At 42.0% G+C, this 21,730-nt stretch overlaps 2 protein-coding genes across 2 annotated transcripts in view; one reads left to right on the top strand and one right to left on the bottom strand.

The window, feature by feature from the left end:
- The window catches only part of APH1B (aph-1 homolog B, gamma-secretase subunit), a 35,867-nt gene extending 22,681 nt beyond the window's left edge, over window positions 1-13,186 (top strand). The window contains exon 6 of the mRNA XM_081290447.1: window positions 3,702-13,186. Coding sequence (XP_081146573.1) covers window positions 3,702-3,869 — 168 coding nt within the window. The 3' untranslated portion in view covers window positions 3,870-13,186. The remainder of the gene's footprint in view (window positions 1-3,701) is intronic.
- A 1,290-nt stretch (window positions 13,187-14,476) lies between these two features.
- Window positions 14,477-21,730, bottom strand: part of CA12 (carbonic anhydrase 12) — a 52,558-nt gene continuing 45,304 nt past the window's right edge. Inside the window, exons 9-10 of the mRNA XM_081290652.1 lie at window positions 17,762-17,849; window positions 14,477-17,066 (exon numbers count right to left, since the gene is read on the bottom strand). Coding sequence (XP_081146778.1) covers window positions 16,994-17,066; window positions 17,762-17,849 — 161 coding nt within the window. The 3' untranslated portion in view covers window positions 14,477-16,993. The remainder of the gene's footprint in view (window positions 17,067-17,761; window positions 17,850-21,730) is intronic.

Here is a 21,730-nt window from a genome sequence, read left to right as displayed (position 1 = left end):
CCATTCTACAGCAGAGAGGCATTTATGATGTTTTCAGTTTAAACTACTGTGAAGAGAGACTTCTATGAACATTTCAGTAAATGTCCCTTGATATATGTGTACACTTTTGGGGGGGGGTGTATTCCTAGGAGTAGATTGTTGGGGCATAGTGTGTACATATGTCAGCTGTTCATACCACTCAATTTGTATCAACTTTTACCATTAACTTATAAGCTTCTATTCCTCTACCTCCTCACCAACATTTGGTATGACTTTCACTTTCATTCTGCTGGGAACGCAGTGGTACCACATTAAACTTTAATTTGTATTTCCCTGATGATTAAGGAGGTTGAAAATATCAAGTTTAGTTGTCATTTGGATAATCCTTTTCTGAAGTGCTTGTTGAAATTTTTTGCCTATCTTTTGGATTGTCTTTTTCTTTTTTTTTTTATGTTTAGAAGTTCCTTATATTTTCTATGAAAGAATCCTTTGTCAGGTGTATATATTGCAAATAACTTTTATGGCATGGTTTGTCTTCACTTTTTTTTTCTTTGGTAGTACTGGGGATTGAACCTGGGGTCTCATACATGTTAGGTAAGCACTCTACCACAAGCTATATCCCCAGCCCTTTTGATTTTTTATTTTGAGACAGGGTCTTCCTAAGTTGCCGAAGCTGGCCTCAAACTTGTGATCTTCTGGCTCAGCTTTTTGAGCTACTGTATAGGCTGTGCTACCACACCCAGCTTGATCAATCTTTCTTTATGGTTTCACTTTTTGGGTTCTGTTTAATAAAACATTAACCATGCTGAATTTCAAGTTTTAAAATTTGTTTATTTTTCTCATTTGTATATTCTAATTTTCTACAACAATCATGAATTTTTTTAATTGTTTAAATGACAAAAATGTTTTTCAAAGAAACAAACTATAAAGAAAAAGCAAAACAAGTTTAGCCTTCTACAATATAAATTAAATTATGGGACTTGAGTATAAAGTTATTCTGAAAAAATAATCAGAAATGCTCAATGCCTGCCGGATGCCCACAGATGCCTCTTGAGAAAAGTATTCTTTCTGCATAAGGTGCTGCCCACAAAATCAGCACATTTCCCTGGGCAGAGCCGATGAGTCAAGATAAGTGCCTTAGCCAAGGGAATGTGCAGGCACCTTGGAGATACTTGAAAGCACTTGTGTTAAAGGTTAACAAACTGAGTCAGATCCTCTCCTTCTTTAAGTGTATATGGTGGGACTACATGGGAATCCACACCCCCAGCTCAACTCTGGTCCAACAGAGGAATTGTCCCTCCCACCTTCCAAGGTCAGTCCCTCCACTTGGGCTCCAGCCCTGCTCCATTGTCCCCTGCTGGAGGACCTCCCACCCTTGGTTGTGCCCCTGTCCTCCATGGCCAGCCTTTCCCTCTTCATCAGCACACAGACATGTCTTAAATAAAACTCCTCAGTACTGCCTTTTCCCTATTTGTTTATCATCACAGCAGATCTCCACAAATTCTGTCTCCACTTCTTCACCACTCAGACTTCCAGCCCCTTGTGCCTTCTGCTCAACAATCCTTTTAAAACTGTACCTGTTGAGGTCAAAAAGAACCTTCATTTTCAACATTGTTCTTTTTTCATCTCAGCAGCCTTTAAAAAGAGTTGACCACCCCCCTCATTTCCCTCTTTCACTTCTGCTCTTCCACACTGTGCTGACTTGTTCTTACCTCACTGTTTACTCTTTCTCAGACCCCTTTACTGGCTCCTGTTCTTACAAATAATTTATACATGTTGCACTATTTCAGGGTACAGTCTTGAAGCCCTGCCTCTTACCATCTCTTTGTAGAGACCATAGCTCCCAGCATCATCATGATCATGGCTGTGGCCAAGTTCCTTCTGTAGGCAATGCTTCTACATTTTTTTTTTCTAGCTGAGGACTCTCCTCTGAGCCCCATATTTATATATACAACCACTTATCTGACATTTGCCTTTCAAAATCTCATGGGATGTTACTCTTAATATATCCTCTATGGACTTGATTCCCACCTATCTTTCCAAGCTTGGTGTTTTGCCAATTCTTTCAAGTTTGATCTTCCTTAGGTCTTTGACACTTGGTTAAATGTCACCACCATTACCTAAACCCAGAAATGTGAGAGTCAATCTTGGATTCTTCCTTCCCCTCACATTCAGTCCATTAGCAACTTCTGCATGTTCATATTATCTTCTCATCTCCATCACACTATCCTGATCTTAAGTCACCATCCTGTACTTTCCTCATTCAGTGCAGTAACTTACTAACTAGTGTCTCTCCCTCTCCCTCTCCCTCTCCCTCTCCCCCTCTCCCCCTCTCCCCCTCTCCCCCTCCCTCCCTCCCTCCCTCTCTCTCTCTCTCTCTCTCTCTCTCTTTCTCTCTCTTTCTCTCTCTCACCATAGCCTCATTTAACTCATTCTCTTTAGTTTAAAAAATCTAAAGTCATTCAGGACCCCAACCTAAATCCCCTCTATGATCCACAATTGCACTGAGGACAAAATTAATGCTCCTTACCAAAACATTGCATAGTTGACCCCAGCCTTCCTCTCTGACCTGATCTGCTGATCCTACACATTCCTAACCATCATTAATACTGACTTTTCTCAGTTATTGATGGTATCCAGCTCTTTGCCTCCTTCTCTGATCCTCCCTGTGGCCTACAGAGGGTTAGCTCACTTCTCCTCCCATATGTCTTTGTTTAAATGCTATTTTCTTAGGACCTTCCTTGACCAACCTAAGTATATAAGCCTGTTCTTAATACCTAACATCATCACAATCATAATCATTCTGTCTTAGCATTCATCATGATTTGTAATTAACATTACCTGCCCCGCTGGCTAGTCTATAAGTTCCATTAGCATGAAGACTCTGGTCTTCACTAATGCATGACCCAGTGCCTTTTGGCACTCCATGAGAGGTTTTTGTTGTGGTGGTTGTTTAGTTTTGTTTTAGGGCTGATATTGAACCCATGATCTTGTGCATGCTAAATATCTTCTTTACAGTGGACTAGAACTACACCTCCATCAATTTTTTTTTTCTGGGGGGCAGGGTCAGGGAGCATACCAGGGGTTAAAATCAACCACTGAGCCACATCTCCAGCCCTATTTTGTATTTTATTTAGAGGCAGGATCTCACTGAGTTGCTTGGTGCCTTGCCATTGCTGAGGTTGGCTTTGAAGTTGAGATCCTCCTGTCTCAGCCTCCCGAGCTGATGGGATTACAGGCATGCACCACCGTGCCTGGCTCCTATCAGTATTTTGTAAATGAATAAACTTTTGTACAATAGCAATTGTACTGCTGTAAAAGAGACTCAATTTCCACATGTTTCCTTAAATACTAAGGATTCATACTAATCTGGACTTGCCTCACTTTCTTGAAAATTCTAATAGACAATTAACACAGAAATGGATACCAACCTGGGCTAGATTATAACATATGTCTTCTACTGAGTATTCTATTAGGTTTTGGCAAGTGACTATCTTCTAGGGTTGTCAGTAGAAGCTAGCAAAGCACAGGATCTACAGACAAGTCTTTCTTGATTAGTTGGTTCTGGATGCTTTTGTGGATTCTTAACACATGACATGCATTGTAGTTTGTTGAAACACAGTCTAGCTTTTGAGAATATTCCATATTTTCCTGTCTTTGGTTATTCCACATGTTTAGTAAGCTTGTATTATTACCCAAGTTAATTTATTTTTTCTTTGCAGACCTTCCTAAGTCCTCACTATGGAATAAATCTGGTGTCAGCATACGTAATCATGGTGTTCATGGGCATCTGGGCCTTTTTTGTTGCTGGAGGCAGCTGCCAAAGCCTGAAATTCTGCCTGCTCTGCCAAGACAAGGACTTTCTTCTTTACCACCAACGCTCTAGATAACCTCTGACAATCAGTTCCTACCAACAGCAGGCTGTGTCATTAGAGGAAGCACAACAGTGCCTTTTTCTAAAAAGAGTAAGAAAGAAAGAAATCCCCTTTTCTGGTGGAATTTTGGAAAAGCAAAGCTATCTAGATAGGAATTCCATTTGCTTGGCTTTCAAGAAACAGGTCTCTCAAAAGGATGCCTCTGTGGTCTGCATGATGGCTGCATGTTAGAGACACCTGGGAAACAGAAGGAATACTGATTCTGGGCTCTCCACTCCAGATTTAATTGGCCTGAGCATTTGGTAATTTTTGAAAGCTTCCAAGTAATTCTGATATGTGGCAAGGCTGAAAAGCACTTCTTAATATCCTAAGTAAATGAGATTCTGATATTTAACTGTCTCCTGATTCAACTTGTGCTAAGAAAGTAAATTTCTGAATGTCAAATTCTAGTTAGCCTTTATCTTTTTATGTTATGAATTCACAAAAGGCTAAAGGGCTATCACCCCTGAACCATTCACATATATTTCACTAATACCATCTTAGAAAAACATGATAGACTGTGCTTCTCAATACAATAATAAATTACACTGACTTACTATGATAATTTAGCCAAAGTAAGATTAGATTAATAAGGTATATTCTCCTGAAATTTTTCCATTCTAGATTTTGCTTTTTTGAGGCACTGCATTTTTTTAAGTATAAATTCAGTTTATGATTAATTTTTTATTTCCTTGGAAAGTACAAAATCAAGAATTGTGCAAAGTCTTTTGAGTCTTTTCTTAGTTTAAAGCTGCAGTGTTTACTGAGTGCCAGGTGCTGGATTAGGTGAGGTAAAGCCCCGTGTTTTATCCCTAAGCAACTGAACAGAGAACTGAGAACTGTACCCTGGGACAGGCTTCCCTAGAGCTGGTGGAAATGTGACCAAAAGCTCAAGGAAAATAAGCCAAAAGGATGTTCTTGGACACTTTTCATTTGCTCCTGTTACTGTTTTTAGCTGAATCTAGCCAGCCAGCATCCAGGCAGACAAAGTTGTCATTAACAATTCTAAACAGCTCCTTTACCCAAATGGTATAGTATAAAATTGTAAAAATGTATTTTAAACTGCCAGATTTTTTGCTATTACATATCCATATAATCTTTAGATTTATTAGGTATCTGGGTTTTGATAGCAGTGATATAGCATTCTCTTTAGAAGAATATCCAAGGTGTTTGTTCAGCTTCTAAATAACATTTTTTAAATTTCCTTTATGGAGAGGAAATCCTAGTGAATTATGATTATACTAACTGGAAATTTTTCCCAGTTTTTGTCTTTGGGGAGCTGATAGTGTGAAATGGAATTTATACATTAAAAGGATACTTCTGTGAATCCTATATATGCAGAAGAAGGCCCCCCCCACCAAAAAGAAAAAGAAAAAAAAAACAGCAATGAAGGGTTCAATATGACACACTAGATGAATGAATGTGACAGAACCATGATGGGAAAAAATAATGAATGTGTTTTAAATAGAAGTGCATTCAGCTTTTTGAGCAAATTGTACATCATTCCAGAGGCCAGAACTTTACTCATGGACTAGAGTTTTGTCAATGAAACCTCACCGTGCTTAAAATACTAGAATATGTCAATCTAGAGATGAAAAAGGAGTAGAGCTTCTACCAGCCTAATAAGTAATTGTAATTATCCCCCTAAAGGTAACTACAGCACCAGTACTAGTATTTTCTGCTGGAGTTCACAGGTTTTTTTTCCAGCTTTATACAAGATTATCCTTGGACTAGAAGAGACAAGGACTTAGTAACTGAACAGTGAATTTTACTGTACAGAGTTAAGGGGAATAAGATGCCCATAGAATTGGGATTTATTCTTAGCAGAACATGGTCTCTGTCCCTTTTCCTCTTTCTCTCCCTCCCCGTTTTATCTCCCGCTGCTCTTTCTGTCTCTCTCTTGTGGTACTGAGGACTGAACCCATGGCCTCATGCATGCTAGGCAAGTGCTCTACAACTGAGCTACATCCCCAGCCTGAATTATATATAAATCTCTTAAGTGAATACTCTGATAAAATATTTGCCTATATCTAAAATCTGAGATTTTAATATTATGCATATTTGAGCTTTGATCAAGTTCTCTGTACACCAATAACTTAATATTAAGAAGCTGGAATATTGTATCATCTCATTTAATAAAAACTCAGAAGTTTTTTATGGTCAGACTATTGCCTTAGTTCAGGAAATTATTTAATAATCTTTGGTTACCTATGAATAAGGGAATGATGTAACCCTGATTTCTCTTAGAATATGAATATTGCCAAGGTCAATTCAGGCACTTATTTCAAACAGGCTGCTTTGCCATCTGCCAAGGAAGCCTAGAGGGAGGTGTAGACTTCCTCTGTTGCTATGTTTGTATTGAAATGCTTTTTTTTTTTTTTTTTGCATTTGTTATCTATACGGATCTTTCTGAGTCCTGGTAATAACTGGAGAGGAGTTGGTGTTGGTGCTGCATGCTTTCCTCCATGCAGGATTTTTCTGTTTGGTGGAAAATGTGGACAGTTAACATTGACCTTGGAATTTTGAATATTGTTGCAGTGCTTAAGTATATTGCCATGTAATTAATTGATACTGATTCTGTTGTTTTCTAATATAAGTTATACTTTTTATTTCATTTGAGTAATCATAACCAGAGATGTCCAATTGCCTTGATCCTGGCCTAGGTGTTATAGTAGCAATGGCCCTTTTGAGCTTCTTGAAAACATGACTGAAAGGAAGTACTGATATCATCTGCAGAATGCATAGAAAATGATTTCTGTTCCCAGTGTTAATTTTCTTCTCAAGCACATTCCAGTGACTGCTGAGAATGGCAGATTCACACCGGAAAAACCAAGGTGTTCTTATCTATAGAGTGGATGCAACGTATGCAGTGCAGTTGTGACAGAAGATTCCTTGTAACTAGTACTCCTTCCAATTACTTCAGCCCAGCCCCCAAACAGGGTTTAGTAGTCAGTGTGGGCCCCAGGGTGACACTGAAGCTTTGCCAACTAGCCAGGGTGGCAACCTGTCTAGGGTACTAGCAGCCTGCTTCCTGGGAAGAATTCCTCAAGGGTGTTGGCTTTTACTTAGTTTTTTCTGGGACCCACCATTCCTACTTCCAGGTAGACAAGGTAGATGTCACAAAAAAAATATTTTGAAGTGCTTTGCTTAGAACATTTTGCTTATGATTACAAATGCTTATATTTCTTATTTACTAAGAGGTTTTACTTCTAGTAAATTTTAGAAGAGTTGGGGACTGTCTGTATGTTAAATATGTAACAGTTTATAAAAGTTATACATTCCATCCTATACAGTTGCAACATCCGACCTTGCAATCCATACACAATGCAATAGACTCTTTGCAGACCTGTATTTTTCAGTGAATAATAAAAAGATCATTTGGTACTACTCATTTCCCATGTTTCCCCTTCTTTGGAGTAGTCTTTCCTTCAGGATCTATTGGGTTTTGAGCATTTAAAACATGGCTATATAGTCTGTTGTTTATAACTGATCAAATGCACTATGAATTGTGAATAATATAGCATACCTTGAATACAGGAGATGCTTGAGACTTTTTCAAAAAGAAGTTCTTTAGTTTAAAATTCTTTAAAGTTCTTTAATTTAAAATTCATCTCTGTATGTTCAGAAATATTTTGGTACAGAAAATTTCTTGAGATTTCTTAAAACAAATAGAGAATAATTCTAAGATCCTAAAATCTTACTTTGAAAAACCTCCTAAATAATTGTAAAATAGTGAATTTATAAAACGTGATAATGACTGAGGATCAGAGTCAGGTAAAGAGGAGATTGCAGTTTTACTTCTCCCCAGTGGTCCTGAGTAGCCTATAGAGTCCCTTTGTTCTTCCTCCCCATGGTGAGGAGACTGTAGCTAAGGCATGGAGCTTGGCCTTTACCATTAGCATATGTAGGGTATTGTGATGACTTGTAACTCAAGGTCATATGATGCCAGTTCACTCTGGATTGAAATGAGGCTCTTCAGGTTTATGTTGACCATATTACTGGCTAAGATTGCATCAAAAACCAAGGGCTCTGTTCTTTTAACTAGTAAGCCAGGGAAAGAGGCACACATCCCCTGTGTGTCAGGCCCTTTCCACATTAAAATTGTGGCCCTCTTTAATTGTTATTTGACATTTTGTTGTAATGGAGGTTTCTCTGTGACCTCAGTGTGAAAAACCTTCAGTGGAAAGAAGTATCTATTTTACTTTCACCTCATTGAAACTGCAGAATAGAAGAACCATTCAACTGGCTTATGATCCCAATCTAAGTAGGATTGAGGATTTAATATGTTCTCAGATGAACATAATAAACTCTCAACTCCAGTCAGGTCCTTCCTTATGGTGGTACTTGTCACTTAAGTGTGGATCACTATAAGTCCTGCTTCTACCTAAGAGTAAAGCTATTCATTCTTTTAGGGCTTCTTCAAAATCAGAAATAACTCCTAATGCTCATGCACACTTCTCTGACACTTTAAAAGATGGAGAAGAACATGATGGTGGAGATCTTGGTACTTGAAGGGCATTTAATTAACCACACACAGTATTATTTTGAGGAAAATGCACTATGAATTGTGAATAATATAGCATACCTTGAATACAGGAGATGCTTCAAATTTTAGGAATGGGTGAGGGGTACTCGGGTAGTGGATATAGATCAAGAAGAAAAGGTGGTAGCCGAGGACTGAGCCCTGAAGCACTGCAAGCAAGGGTTGTAAAGGGGGAAAAAGTTGATGAAAAAAGAAAGAAAACCAGAGGAGTGTGATGGGCTGAGAGCCAGTAGCAAAGGATGTCAAAAGCTGCTGAGTAATGAGAAGAGGGAGAATTGATTGTTGTATACAGAAAACATGCTGGTGACTTTGATAAAAGCAATTTCAGCATAGAGAAAAGGGAAAACAAGCAAACAGAGTAGGCCATAGAGACTGAGAGAGATGGAGATGCCACATCAAGAGCAGAGAAGTTGTGGAAGAATGATAGCCTGAGGAGGATTTGCAGACACATGAGGATGTTTCTCTCTCCTCCTTATGATACGAACTGTAATGGTACATTGAGAACATGCTGTAATAGGATAGGAAGGGCATGGTAGGAAGTGGGAAATGGTGCAGGGGAGAATGGCTGAAATGAAGTCCTTGCAGGGGATTAAAGAGGGAGATTTTTAGCCTTGAATACTTATAGTAAATAAGTAAAAATGTTCAAAATTAATGACTTAAGCTCCCCCTTAAGAAATTAGTGAAAGAAAACTAAAGCTAGAGGAGAAGAAATAATAAAAATAGAAATCAGATAGCAGTGAAACAACAGAGAAAATTAAATGTCTGGTTAACATTGATAAAACTGAACAGATCAATAAGGAGAAAAAAGAGCACCGATATCAGGATTGAGAGGGAGACATCACTATAGATCCTGTATTATTAAGTAACAGGGAATAGAATGGACAACTTAATGCCAATAAATTTAAAATATCAAACAAAAATTCCTTTTTTAAAAAAAATTCACAAATCTCACTCAAGTATTAAAAAATCTGAATAGCCTTATATCTTTTCAGATTTTTCTTGCCTCTTAACATGCATTGTAATTATTGCTGAAAATAACATAACCTTTTGTATATTAGAAATTGACTAAGCCTTTAGTGTTAATTTTAGGATAAACTGGGCAGCAGTTGAACTACAGTTAATGTTTGCTGAAGTTGTATATGCCAAAGGCTCCCTCTACTGGTCTTGTTTTTAATGTCCCCACTTCACTTGGGGCTTAAAGTCTGCATCTTGCAGCTCAGTAGGCTCTAATCCACTGTTATATACTGGAACCCTGTCAGTGTGGCAATGAGATGTGGAGGACGGAACATGTCCTGTAATCCTAAAATCAAAATATCAGTTTTTCAATAGGCTGACATCCCTGGGTTAAGTGTCTCAACCTCCCCCCACTCCTCCAATCCCCCGTCATCCCCTCACCCCAGGCCAGGTTAGATGAGACAGGAAGACCAAAGGGAATGGAATTGGGACAAATCCCTTTGCCCCAGGTGGGATGGGGCTCTGGTAAAGTCTTTTTTCCTTAGAGCGTAGGCCTTTGTTGTGGGGAAACCCCTGGATGTATTTTACAACAATGACACTATATCTCATTTTCTGGCTAGTCTATACTCAAACTCTAGTGGTTTGTCAGAATTAACATTGAAGAATCTTTACTAGTTTATGGCTCCAGCAGCTTCTGTTCCAGGTAAGAAAATTACAATTGTGGCTGTCTGGATGATTCTCATCTCTCCAGATTTCAGGGTGGTAGTTTGCCCTGAGATGGTAGTTCTCTGATGGGTTCAATAAAATTATTGATTTGCATATTTTTTCCATGTAAGGATGGGAGTACTGACTTCTAAACTCTTTATATGTTGGGCTAACCAGAAATCTGTAATTTTTCTAAAGAAAACTCCTAGAAGACTTCACTGGAGAATTCTAAGAAACATTTAAAATGAAACAATACCAATTCTACAAAAACTCTTCTGAAAAATGGAAGCGATGGCACTCAGCTCATTCTGTGAGTCAGTGTTACCCTGATAACAAAAGCCTATAAGGAAAAACACAGATGAAAACATTCTGTTTCTCCTCAAGGTCCTGCTTAAATGTCACGTCTTGTCTGAAGTCTTTCCTGACTTCATTAGAATTAGAGAAGCAAGTGGTTTTCTCCACTGTAAACCTTTATGCTTTTTTAAATTCAAGGAATAATTTACATACAATAAAATGATCTGTGCTTGGATGGATGGGTTTTGGCCAATATGTTCAACTGTGTCACCCCCACCCCAATCACCCTCTGATGTTTCCCACCTGTTCCTTTTCAGTCAAGTCATACCACCTTCCAAGAGCCTTCATCCATTCCCACTCCCATCACCATAAATTAATTTCACTTTTTAAAAATTTTAATATTAGAATAACATGAAATGTGCTATTGTGTCTAGTTTTTTTACCCAACATAATTTTCTGAGATTCATCCTTATTTTAGTGTATATCAAAATTTGCAACCTTTTATTGCTGAATTATTCCATTCCACGGATATATCACAATTTGTTTAGCCATTCTTTTGCTCATGGATGCATAGCATTCTATACGCACTGCTATATATTATGGTTAGTGGCTTCTGTTTGTCTAGGGAGACAGACTCATTGAATATAGGGACCCTGCCTAACTCATCTTGGGTCCCCACCACTTAATCTGCCCTTAGCATATGGAAGTTGTTCATTAAATATTTGCTCTTAAATGAGGAGGTATGAGAAAATCAGCTAGAAATTATTTTGAAGGATAGGAGGGAGATGAATTCAGATTTCACCCAATGGTTAGGAGGGAGTGATAAGCCCCTGAGCTATGCTTGTTAGTGGCTGCCCTGTCCTCCATGTATCATATTCAGAAAAACTTTTCAAATGATTCTGCATTTGGATGGTGAGGAAGGAGAAACACCAAGATGCACAGGACCTGTTGCTGGATATCTAGTTTCAGCAGAGGCACTAACTGGTCATGTCGCCTATTTCTCTAGAAAATTCTTTGCTTCTTCTAGAGAAGGCTGGTTGACTGTCATCACCAAAACAGAATTGCTTTAGAGGTCTCCATTTACCCTTGAACCCATGGGCCCTGTGTTTGTTGCCTTCATTGCAGGTAATTAAAAGTTAATATTTGAAATGCATGAACTCAAGCAGAAATAATGACTTTGACTTACAATATTGAGAGGTCATAGCTGGCCATGTGAGTAGAGATCACGTTCCTTCCCTGACTTGTGGGGTTTTATGAGGTTACTGCATGATTGGGGTAATCATAGTGAATTCTATTACAAGAAGGTTTCTGTGTTACTGGAGCTGTGAAGGTGGCCCTTGCCCTGTCACCAAAGATTCTGGTGCAGTAGCTGTGAGTTTGACCTGAGTAGCCAGAGTTTTTGTCTCCCACTTTGAATATGCTTTGCCTTTTCCTGGGTTGTTGCATAATGGAGTGAAGGGCACTGTAACAGTAAAGAGTATCCACACGAGAGGCGTTGTCCAATTGCTTGTTGACCTACAGTCATAATGGTTTCGATAACTTTTTTATGGTGCCTTATTCAGTACGGCAAGGTACTTTGGCCTTTATCTCTCAAAGTCATTCTGTAATGAAGGGGCATGGGTGGAAAGGGGGACTCCTGTAGCATTGTCTGGGCCTCACACCTTCCACCCACACCCTGTGACAGTTGAATCTGAGCCTGAGGGTGTTGTGTCCTTCCTTGCCAGGTCATCTCCAATTTGGATGGCTACTCAGAGGTGGCCTCAGTGCAGACTGAGGATGGTGCCTCCACCTCCCAGCAGGTGGCCCCAGAGATCAGGTTTCCTCCTGGGAACAGCTCTGGGACTTCTGCTACCTTGAAGGAAGTCCTCTGTTCATAACATAAGGGGCCAGCAGAGCTAGCTACAAAAGCAGACTTTGCCAGAAACTGTTCCCTTCATTCTGCCAGGCTACAGAAGCCTAGAAATGCCTTGCCAGTGTGGGAACCTCAGGGTCCAAGGGGACCAGAGGTGGGAAAGAACATGTGGAGCAGGGAGGGGAGGGAGGTACATTTTTGGCACCTGGCCGGGGTGCTACAGAAAGCTCCTTCTGCTGTTAATCAGGTGTCCATGAGCCTGCAGTCCACACTCTGGCCAAAGCACTGGAATGCCCCAGGGCTGACACTCCTGAGCACCTGGACCCCAGGCAGTGGTCAGGGCCAGGAAGGTCAAGAAGCTGCCCCCTGTGGCAGGGTACAAGGTAGGAGGAGAGAAGGAAAGAGTCCAGAGTCTGATGCTAATCATTCATCTTGGCTTCATTTTCCTGCCTTCATGTCTCCACCTTCACCTAGATGTCCCTCGTCTTCTATCTCCCATTCCCATTCCTCGACCCCAAGATGTTCCTCTAGGGTTTATTTCTGTGTGGAAGTCCCCTAGGCTTCAAGGGCATCTCAAAGGAGCTGAGCAGTTCACATCTGCAGAGTTCATCAAGGTGGGGACTGGCCTCAAGTGGCTATTGAGCACTTGGAATGTGGTTAGTGAAATTGAGAAGCTCAATTTATTTTATTTTAATCAATTTAAATTTAAAAGCTGATAATAGATTCAGTAATTTGGAAAACTTTGTTAGGAGCAACTCTGCTTTTCAACAGTAAAATTGATGAAATCAAAGTACAGATGAAATATTTACAAGGAAAATTTAGCATCTGAATTGAGATGTGTTGTAAGTGTAAAATACACACCAGATTTTGAAAACTTACTACTGCAAAATTAAAATGTCTCATTAAAATATTAATTACATGTGGGAATTATAGTGTTTGAAATCTATTGAATTTTAAAAATGTTATTAGAATTAATGTCACTGGTTTCTTTTACTCTTTTTTAGTGTGACTACTAGAAAGTTTAAAATGTCATGTGTCTCACATTCTTTTGGGCTATGGGCTTGAGATTGTTTCAGCTGCATTTAGATGAGATAATGACCAAGCTGAAGGACCCAAGTTGGTTCTGCCAACTCATGGCTCTTGCCAGCCTGACATCAACTCAGACGAGTGTTGCATTCAGGGAATGGGGGAAGGCTATGGATAGAGAAGGGAGACCCTCAAAGGAGGTGAGCAGTCTACAGCAAGTACTCAAATGCCTTCCCTACCCCATCCCCACTGGGATAGGAGCAAGTCCAAGCCTCCTGCATTTCAGTAGACTGTCTCTCTGCTGCCTAGCATGATCCTCGCAAATGGCTATGACACCTAGGATGCTGAAGGGTAGAACCAGAGAATCTCTGAGTTCCAGCTAAAGAGACCATTAGAAGCTGGAGGATTTGTAATGTTTCTACTTCAAAGCTGGGTCAGCTGCTGTATCGCCTCCTGGAGCAAATGACTCTTGCATAGTTCACCCATATCCATCCTAGGGCCGATAAAGTGAAAATTGGAGACTTTTCTAAATAACTCATACAGTGATGGTGCTTACCTGTAACCTTCACAGGACTGTCTATTTTAGCAAACCAGGATATGAAATCTTGTTTAAATAAAAGATTATATGGTGGGGGAGGGCAGGTGACAGCATATTTTGCAAACAGATTCAAAATAAAGTAAGAGGCAACCAAGAGAAGCCATCCACCTGCTGTATAAAATACTCTCAGAAGCAAGAAGAGATATGGGACCTATTCCCTATATTCAATCCTTTGGTTCAGAATACTCCCCTTTTTTCTACCCATCTGTTCAAATCTGACTTGTCTTCAAGCCTCAGCTTGCACAGCGCCCTCTCCCTGGGCCTGGCTCTAGTTACTCTGGATTTCCCAGCCTTGCTGACTAAGCAGCTGTGCAACTGGGGGCTGCACATAGGCCTCCATATTCAACTCAGTGATTAAGTCCATCTGTGTATTTTTCTTTGGAGCCAGATTCTAAGACCTGGATGCCAATGACAATGACTGTTCTCATTTGTTACTCATCACCACAACAGGGTGCTACAAAGCACTTTGCAAATAGTAATGCTTTTAATTGCACCTCCCCCAGCCAAAACAAAAATTGGTCTGATGTGAAAAACATTTTATTTATCATTTCTTATACTTACAGATATGTCTGCATTACAATCATTGTGGCAATAAATATGGAAGTGCTCAACAGACCATCACCACGTTGGCCTATGGTCCAGGCACAGGGACTAAGGGGTGCTACAGACCCCAGTGCTTCCCAAGGGCCTGTCACGAGGTCTTGATAGAGTCCCACAAGGGAGTGGAATTTAGGATCTGAACTTGAAATGAGATTAGGGGAGTCAGCACAGCAAATACTAGAAACTCTAGTATTTAAAGCAACTCATACAGGTTTTTACCAGATGATACTAAAGAGGCAAATCAAAGATGCTCGAGATCCCCCTTTAGTGAGAGGCAAAGGAAAGACTGGAGAAGCCAGGGACTTCCCTGTGTCGCTCCCCCAGCCTGTGCCTTGTTTCTGTGGGCTCCACCTGTCATGTGCCTAACACAATACCCACTGGAGCCTCCCAGGCACCCACCACTCAACAGAGTTAAGTGGCAAGTGTAGGATAGCTGTGTGTCACACACGACAGCACTGGTTTCCTGCAGTGACAGCTCGTGTCAGTGGAATGAGTAAGAATCTGAGGAAAGCTGGATCTTCAGGAGTCCTGCAGGATTAGCAAAGAAGTTGACAGCATTGATTCTTGGAGCATTTTTTCTGGCTTTGTTTCATCTCAGCCATGAGGGCTGAGTACCTGGACCATGCTGACGGGGAAGAGGGAAGGAGAAAAGCCACCATTTTCACCTTCCAGTGAGTCTCCCTTTCAACAGCCTGCCCTTGTGCCAGGTACAATGATCTCTGTGTTCTCTCATAAAACTCATTCATGTATACAGAGGGGTTTTTTTTGGAAAGACAATCCAGCTGCTTTGGAGTGGTTTTTACTAGTTTCTGATTGGCAATTTTGGACCAAGGCCAAGAAATCACCTATTTCATGTTGCTTGGTCATGAGGGTTGTCTTTTCTGTCATTTGATAATGCACAGGCATGTAATGGCAAGGTTGGGACACCACACCTGGTTCCAAGGCTGTCATAAATCTCACATGCTCACGTGTACACACATGCAGACACACATCTGAGTCCCCGTGAGGTCACTTGTAAACTTGCCTAGCAAAACAGGCTACAAAGACATAGGACTTGCTGTCATTATGAAAAGTTATGGCAGTGACAAAAAGAATTTTTCAAGTCGGAAGGAGGAGTAGAATGAGGAAGATATTATAAAGAAACTTGTGCTTCAAGAGAGGATATTCTATGCTGTCAAAATTAGACTGTGAACCAGAAAGCTCCCTGTGAACTACAAGCAGGAAACTAGCTATCAGGGGCTAGTGGTTGAGGCTCCTTCTCAGTCATGGAACTGACTGTTACAAGGATCCCATCTGTATGGGAGGAAAATGAGGAAAGAATTGTCTTCTTAGTCTTTGTGACTTGGAGGGGAAGAACAATGCAGAATCTTAGCAACATTCCATTAATATTGGTCCTTAAATACCAGGACCATGCTAGCCCCTGCACAGATAGCTTCCTGCTCTTGTAGCATGAAACTATATTTCAACTAAGCATGATTAGAAACCTTCAAAGTCAGAGGAAGAGACAGTCCCTGATTCCAGGTTGGCAGTAAGGGAGTCACAGAAGTGGGCAAAAGAGACAAATTTCTACAATCATTTTGCTTCTGCCTATTTTCTGTAGGTTCAAAAGCAGATCATCTCAGAACTTACATCTACTCTAGGAGACAGGAAGCAACTCATTTTCAAGGAACACTTATTTATAAAACTTGTAGAGTATAAAACACAACTGCCTCACTGATGGGAGTGTAGGTTGAACTTAACATTCAGTCCTTCTCACATGGTGGCCAGGAGGTGACTTGTGATTCCAGTGCTGACTTCACAGAAACTCTCCCAGACCATGTCTGTCTTCCCATTACTTCTCCCCCTCTTTTTTCTCTCTTCTTTCTGTTACCCTTTCATCCCCACCAAGAAATGGAACTTGAGACTGCCGTATTCTAAGGTCCAATCAGTGTCTCTGACCCAAGGAACATGAATATGAAAATTCCCCCACTACATCACACAGTATATCTCTTGTTTTCATTTCTTTCGGACATCCTGATCCTTCCTGTCTCAATTCTTCTGTGAGGTCAGACTGAAGGTTTATCTGAGCAGAAGGAAATCCAAAGGAGGAAGGAAAGAAACTGAGTTTCAAAAGCAATGCCTAAACAGAGAGTGTACATTCTAGCCTGGAAGCTGGGAGAATAAGACGAATTTCCAGGACACTTGAGAGCATACCAAGTGAGACCCCGGATGGAAGTGTTTTCCAACTAGTAATAGGTCACTAGCAGGAGGCTTGTTTTGTGACCCAGAATCCAGACAGCACAGCCGTCTCACACAGAGCAGTCAGTTCCAAGTTCCCACCTTCTGGTCTAGAGCTCATCCCATCAATGGATCACAATGGGAGTGTTAGTGGCACCAGGCAGTGGCAAGCCCAACTGGAGGCCCCCAAAAGGTCTGGGGTGTTTGTAGGTTGAGCTCCAAAGAACACCTTGAACTCCAAAGAACATATGCCAAAGTATGTGGTGTCCAAAACAAGTTCCTTCCTTGGACATCTGGGAGTGCCAGGGATTTCAGGCATGGGCCTCGGTCTCCTTCATAATGGCTGGTTTATAAATGACTCCCTTGTTGTCACCTTTTTTGCTACTGGAACAATAAAAACAAACAAGTATTGTTAAAAAATCGGGGGAAGGAGAAAGAGAACAGTCTGACTCATATATGCAATGAGGGAATTTTAGAAATCAGATTTTACTATTTGGGATCTTTCCCAATTCTGTTCGCCTTAGGAGAGAATGCCCCCAAATAAAGCATTAACCAAAATGGAACCTCTTCATTTTCCAACTGGTCTTTAAATATCAGACCTGCAGTTTTAAGGAAGTCCCATTATTCCTTCATAATTCCTGGAAATCTTTTTATCTTTCATACCAGGAAGAATAAATTATGTTTTAGGAAAAGACAAACTATGGACCAAGAGTACTTATTACTAATGTGAGGCATGAGGTTTTCCTTCATTTTTTTCTTTTTGGATTTATAGAAGGAAAACCAGATGGAAAAGTCTTAGTAAGAATAGCTGCTTGTGTTTAGGCAAAACCCAACTCAAGCCTGTTGTCCAAGGTCACACAGCTAATCAGCAATGGCAGCAAGATTGGTGTACACCCCCCAAATCTGAGCACAGTGACCCTTGAACAATCAGTGTCTGCTGCAAAGGAGGCTGGGGCAAGGATGTATAGGACCAGCCCTGCTAGGCTGTGTTGATTCAAATGACAGGGGCTCTTCCTTCTGCAAGGCTGTCTTCCCAGATGGACCAATCATAAAGGACATATGAATCCAAACCAGCTCACCTCTTCTTCCTTCTGAAAAGCCAAATGGACACTGCCAGGACAATACAGATGCCAAGAATGCCAGCCAAGGCCACTGAAAGGATGATGCCTGGTGAAGAGGCAGTGGACAACAAGTTATATCCCTCCCTCCCCTTTATCTCATCCCACAGTAGATGAGTGTAATCATGTCCCAACTACATAATCATTCTCAGAAAGATAAAACTTCCCCATCTCTGGCCTCAGATTTTGGTCTGTGGCTCAGTGGGACTGGCTGGAGTACTTAAAGGGAACCATTTGCAACGTAGTGGTTTCTAGCAGGGTTTCTCAAACCTGCACAAGAATCATCTGGAAAGCTTGTTCAAAATGTAGATTTAAAAAACAGAAAAACAAAAACAAATAAAAGCCCCCAACTCTAGAGACCCAGATCTAATTTATTTGGCATGGGGCCTAGGAATCTGCATTTTACCAAGCACCTCCAGCTGATTCTGATGCACATGGTACATGAACCACACTTTGAGAAACCCTGGACCACAGAATAAGAACTCACTCCATCTTTGCTTCCTGGAGTTGAGGCCCATTGGAATGTCTATCAATCAGTTTTATCCCCAAGTTCCTTTGGGGTCCCAAACAATCAAGCCCATTGCCAAGGTCACATGGACAGTCATCTGACCTCCACATTGGGCTTACATTTGTTTTCAGGCAATGCCCTCCCACCATTCCCTCCCATGAAGGTCGTAAGTAGATTCTTTGTACACATGCTGTAGAATGATTAGGTTTTTCATTAGAAGAACATGATTGGCAGTTCATTTTTTAATTAGAGAGTGATTTGAAGGTGAGACTCAGTGAGGAGGGGTCCAGAGCCAGAGCAACAGCACAGAGAAGCAGAGCTGGAAATATCACAGGCCCAGATCACACTGAGAATCACAGGGGTCACCCAGCTGCAGCATGCACGGCCGGTCGGCCACATACCCACACTTAGTCCTGGGTCGACAGGATTTCCAATTAAAAGGGGGAGGAAAAGATTAGAAATTAGAGTCTAACTCTGCTGGGTCTGATAGGTATTGACAGAAACTCAACTTTTGTTTGGTTGGTGAGGCAGGGCTTCTGCAACCCTTCTAAGGATGGTCACCCTTGGCTCAGGTGACTGCCTGAGGGAGCAAAGGGAATGCCTACCTAGAGATTCATACTGTGATTCTTCCTTCCCATGCTCCTTTATCACAACAGTTTCTTTGCTAGAGGAAGACTAGTTTTTAATACGGTGTGGCCAAAGAGGGAAGAGGAGGAAGGCTGAGAATCAGCCTCTGTGGCAGGCTGTTGTCTACTATGGTACCTGCTCATTTTCCTCAGGAATCTGCCACCAGCCTTCTCCCCCACCCCACCCACTCTGTTATCATGATTTGGTTCTGGTTTTGTTTGGTACTACTAGACAAACTCCTCTACCATACCTGCCTCCCTTCTCTTCTACACACAACCAGGGGACTATGATCTAGTAAGTCACTACTGGGGACAGAAGGGGTGGGTTAGGTAGGAATCCTCAGTGAGTCTGAATTAGTGCCCAGACATCTAAGGTAAAATCCCACAGTTGGCCTACTGGGGACCTCCCAGGGGGGGTCTCACGTACATCCACCTTCTTGAGTGAGCAGAGGAACCCAGTTATGACATCTTCTCTGGGCCACCCCCAGCCTGATGCTTCCAAGTTCTTAACAACTCTTCCCCTTTCTCCCAATCAGGTCCTCCATCTAAAGAAAGTATCTGTTTACATAAACCCTCTTCTCTGGTGGTGGTCTGATCTCAACAGATACTTGTGTGTATCTGTTTGGCGGAGGAGTGTTGGTTCTAACTCACACTGGAAGCAGATGGTGGCCACCCAGCCTGACACACAGAAGAGCCTGTTCCCATGAAGTTCACCATGGCCACTGAAACCTCAGGACAGTCCTGTCCAATGTGAGATGCCAACAGAGGACCAGGAATATGCTTCTGGGGCATTTGACACCCTGGGGAACCAGACTTGAGGCTGCAGGTGGAGGTTTTACTCCTTCCTTTCTCCTGTCCTCTGGCCAGAGTCTAGCTGATCCCCCAAGGTCCAGCAACCTATGCCCCTTCCCTACTATCCTGGTATCTCACATGGAGCCTGTAAAGCCTCCCTGATGTGAGGCTGGCCCCTGTGTGTCCTTGATCTGGCTTTCCCAGGTGGCTCTGGACTGCTATTAGGGTAAGCAGAGCAGGCATGCAGGGAGCTATTCCCAAGGACAGAGTGTCCTGTTCTCCCTGCTCCTAGGCTACCATGACCAGCTCATGGCCACCCAAGTGGCAGAGAGAAGGGCTCCATGGGCAGATTCCCTACCTAGGCCTCTTCCTGTAACCTGAACACGAGAAACAGTCTGTGGCTTGGGAGGTGCTTGGGGCAGGAGCCTCCATGATGTAGGTGTTTATACATCACAGGCTCTGTCCCCTGCCTGGCCCATGGCCACTGCACAGTGCAACTTGGTATTTGGGTATGTTGGGGTTTTTTGGCAGGGAGGTAGTACTTGCTTGTTTGTTTAAAAGTAACCAGAGACCTTGATCCTTGGGGTCTTAAGGAAAAAAAGAAAAACTGGCCGTGGTTTCTTTTACAAGCCCTTCAATGAAATTCACTTTTTTTCCTTGTTTCTAAAGCTCCAGAAGTTTGTGGTGCCCACCCAGCTCTTGCCACATAAAGACTATTACCAGTGAGCCTGACCACTTGGCCAGTCTGTCCAAACTGAACTGTTTCTAAAGTCATCTCTTTCCCAGTCACCTCAAACATCCTGAGAGCCACACGGGCCTTCAAACAGCTGAGCAGTCCCAATCCATGCCTAGAGGAGGTGCCTTCATCCTGTGGTCTTAGTTTGCTGAACAAGGTCAATGGAGAGCAAGGCCCCTGGATGGGACTTTTCTCCAGAGCACATGACCCCAGTTGGTAGCTTCTTTGGGGACAGAGTCTGGCTTTCTCTCCATTCATTGTGCAGTGCTTTTGATTGAATTAGGCTCTAGAAACACCAGCATAATTTGATCAGGTGCTCTAATCTGAGCTCTTTTTTCCTGGATGACCACTTGTCAGGGACTAAATTGCCTCTCCTTAAAAACAATGCAATGAGAATAAACAGCCATGAAGACAAGGAAAGCCCCAGAGATTGGGACAGGTGCCTTTTCAAAGGCAGCCAAAACAAAGCAGCTCAATCAAGCAAAGAACCAAACTGTTAAGGAAAAGGATTGCCCCTGAAGGTATGACCTAAGAGTTCCACCTCCTCATGAAGCCTTGGGCAAGATTTGTCTGGACTGTGGCCCTTGCCCATTGAGGCAGCACCAACCATCAAGGAAGTGGGACTCTGTGGACTTGGGTCCAGGTGGAGGTAGAGCCAAAGCATTTACTGACTAGAGAGGGAAAATTCATGGGACTTCCAGAGCACAGGGAGAACTGTCAGGGCAATTAGAGAACTAGAGCCAAGAGAGAGAAGCCAAAGCCTGTTTATAGCAAAGACTCAGGTATAGCCTAGTCTCTGGGATGCTGTAGAGAACAGGCAAAGTCAGAGACAGTTTTGTTCAAATAAACAAAGAAGTGATATGTTTCTAAATGGGGACTAAAACAGGCAGTTCCCCTGAAGAACAATGAGACAGATGGGAAAAATAGAGACAGCTGGTTCACAGAGGTGGCCTGAGAGAGCCACTGGATAAGAACTCAATGGCAGGGCTCCTGAGTTGGCAATAGGAGGAGACGGCTGTGCGAAGGTGGAGAGCTACCTGCTGGCCAACTCACGTGAATGAGTGAAGGTGAGCCAAGATAGGGCAGTGCGACACACAAAAGGAAATCACATGGATACAGAACTGGATCATTGCACACCTCATCCAGGAAGGTGCAGACACCTGGAGAGGATCAGGGGCTGCTCACCACCAGGGCCTCACTACCTGTTCTGGCTGGCTCGGCAGCTTCCTCTTCCACTGGCATCTGGCTGGCCCGAGGATGCTGGTTAA

Source organism: Spermophilus citellus (genome assembly GCF_964194105.1).
Source record: "Spermophilus citellus genome assembly, chromosome: 4".
In the NCBI taxonomy this organism is placed as follows: domain Eukaryota; kingdom Metazoa; phylum Chordata; class Mammalia; order Rodentia; family Sciuridae; genus Spermophilus; species Spermophilus citellus.
The sequence above is the reverse complement of the archived record's forward strand: the minus strand, read 5'-3'. Positions and strand labels throughout refer to the sequence as shown.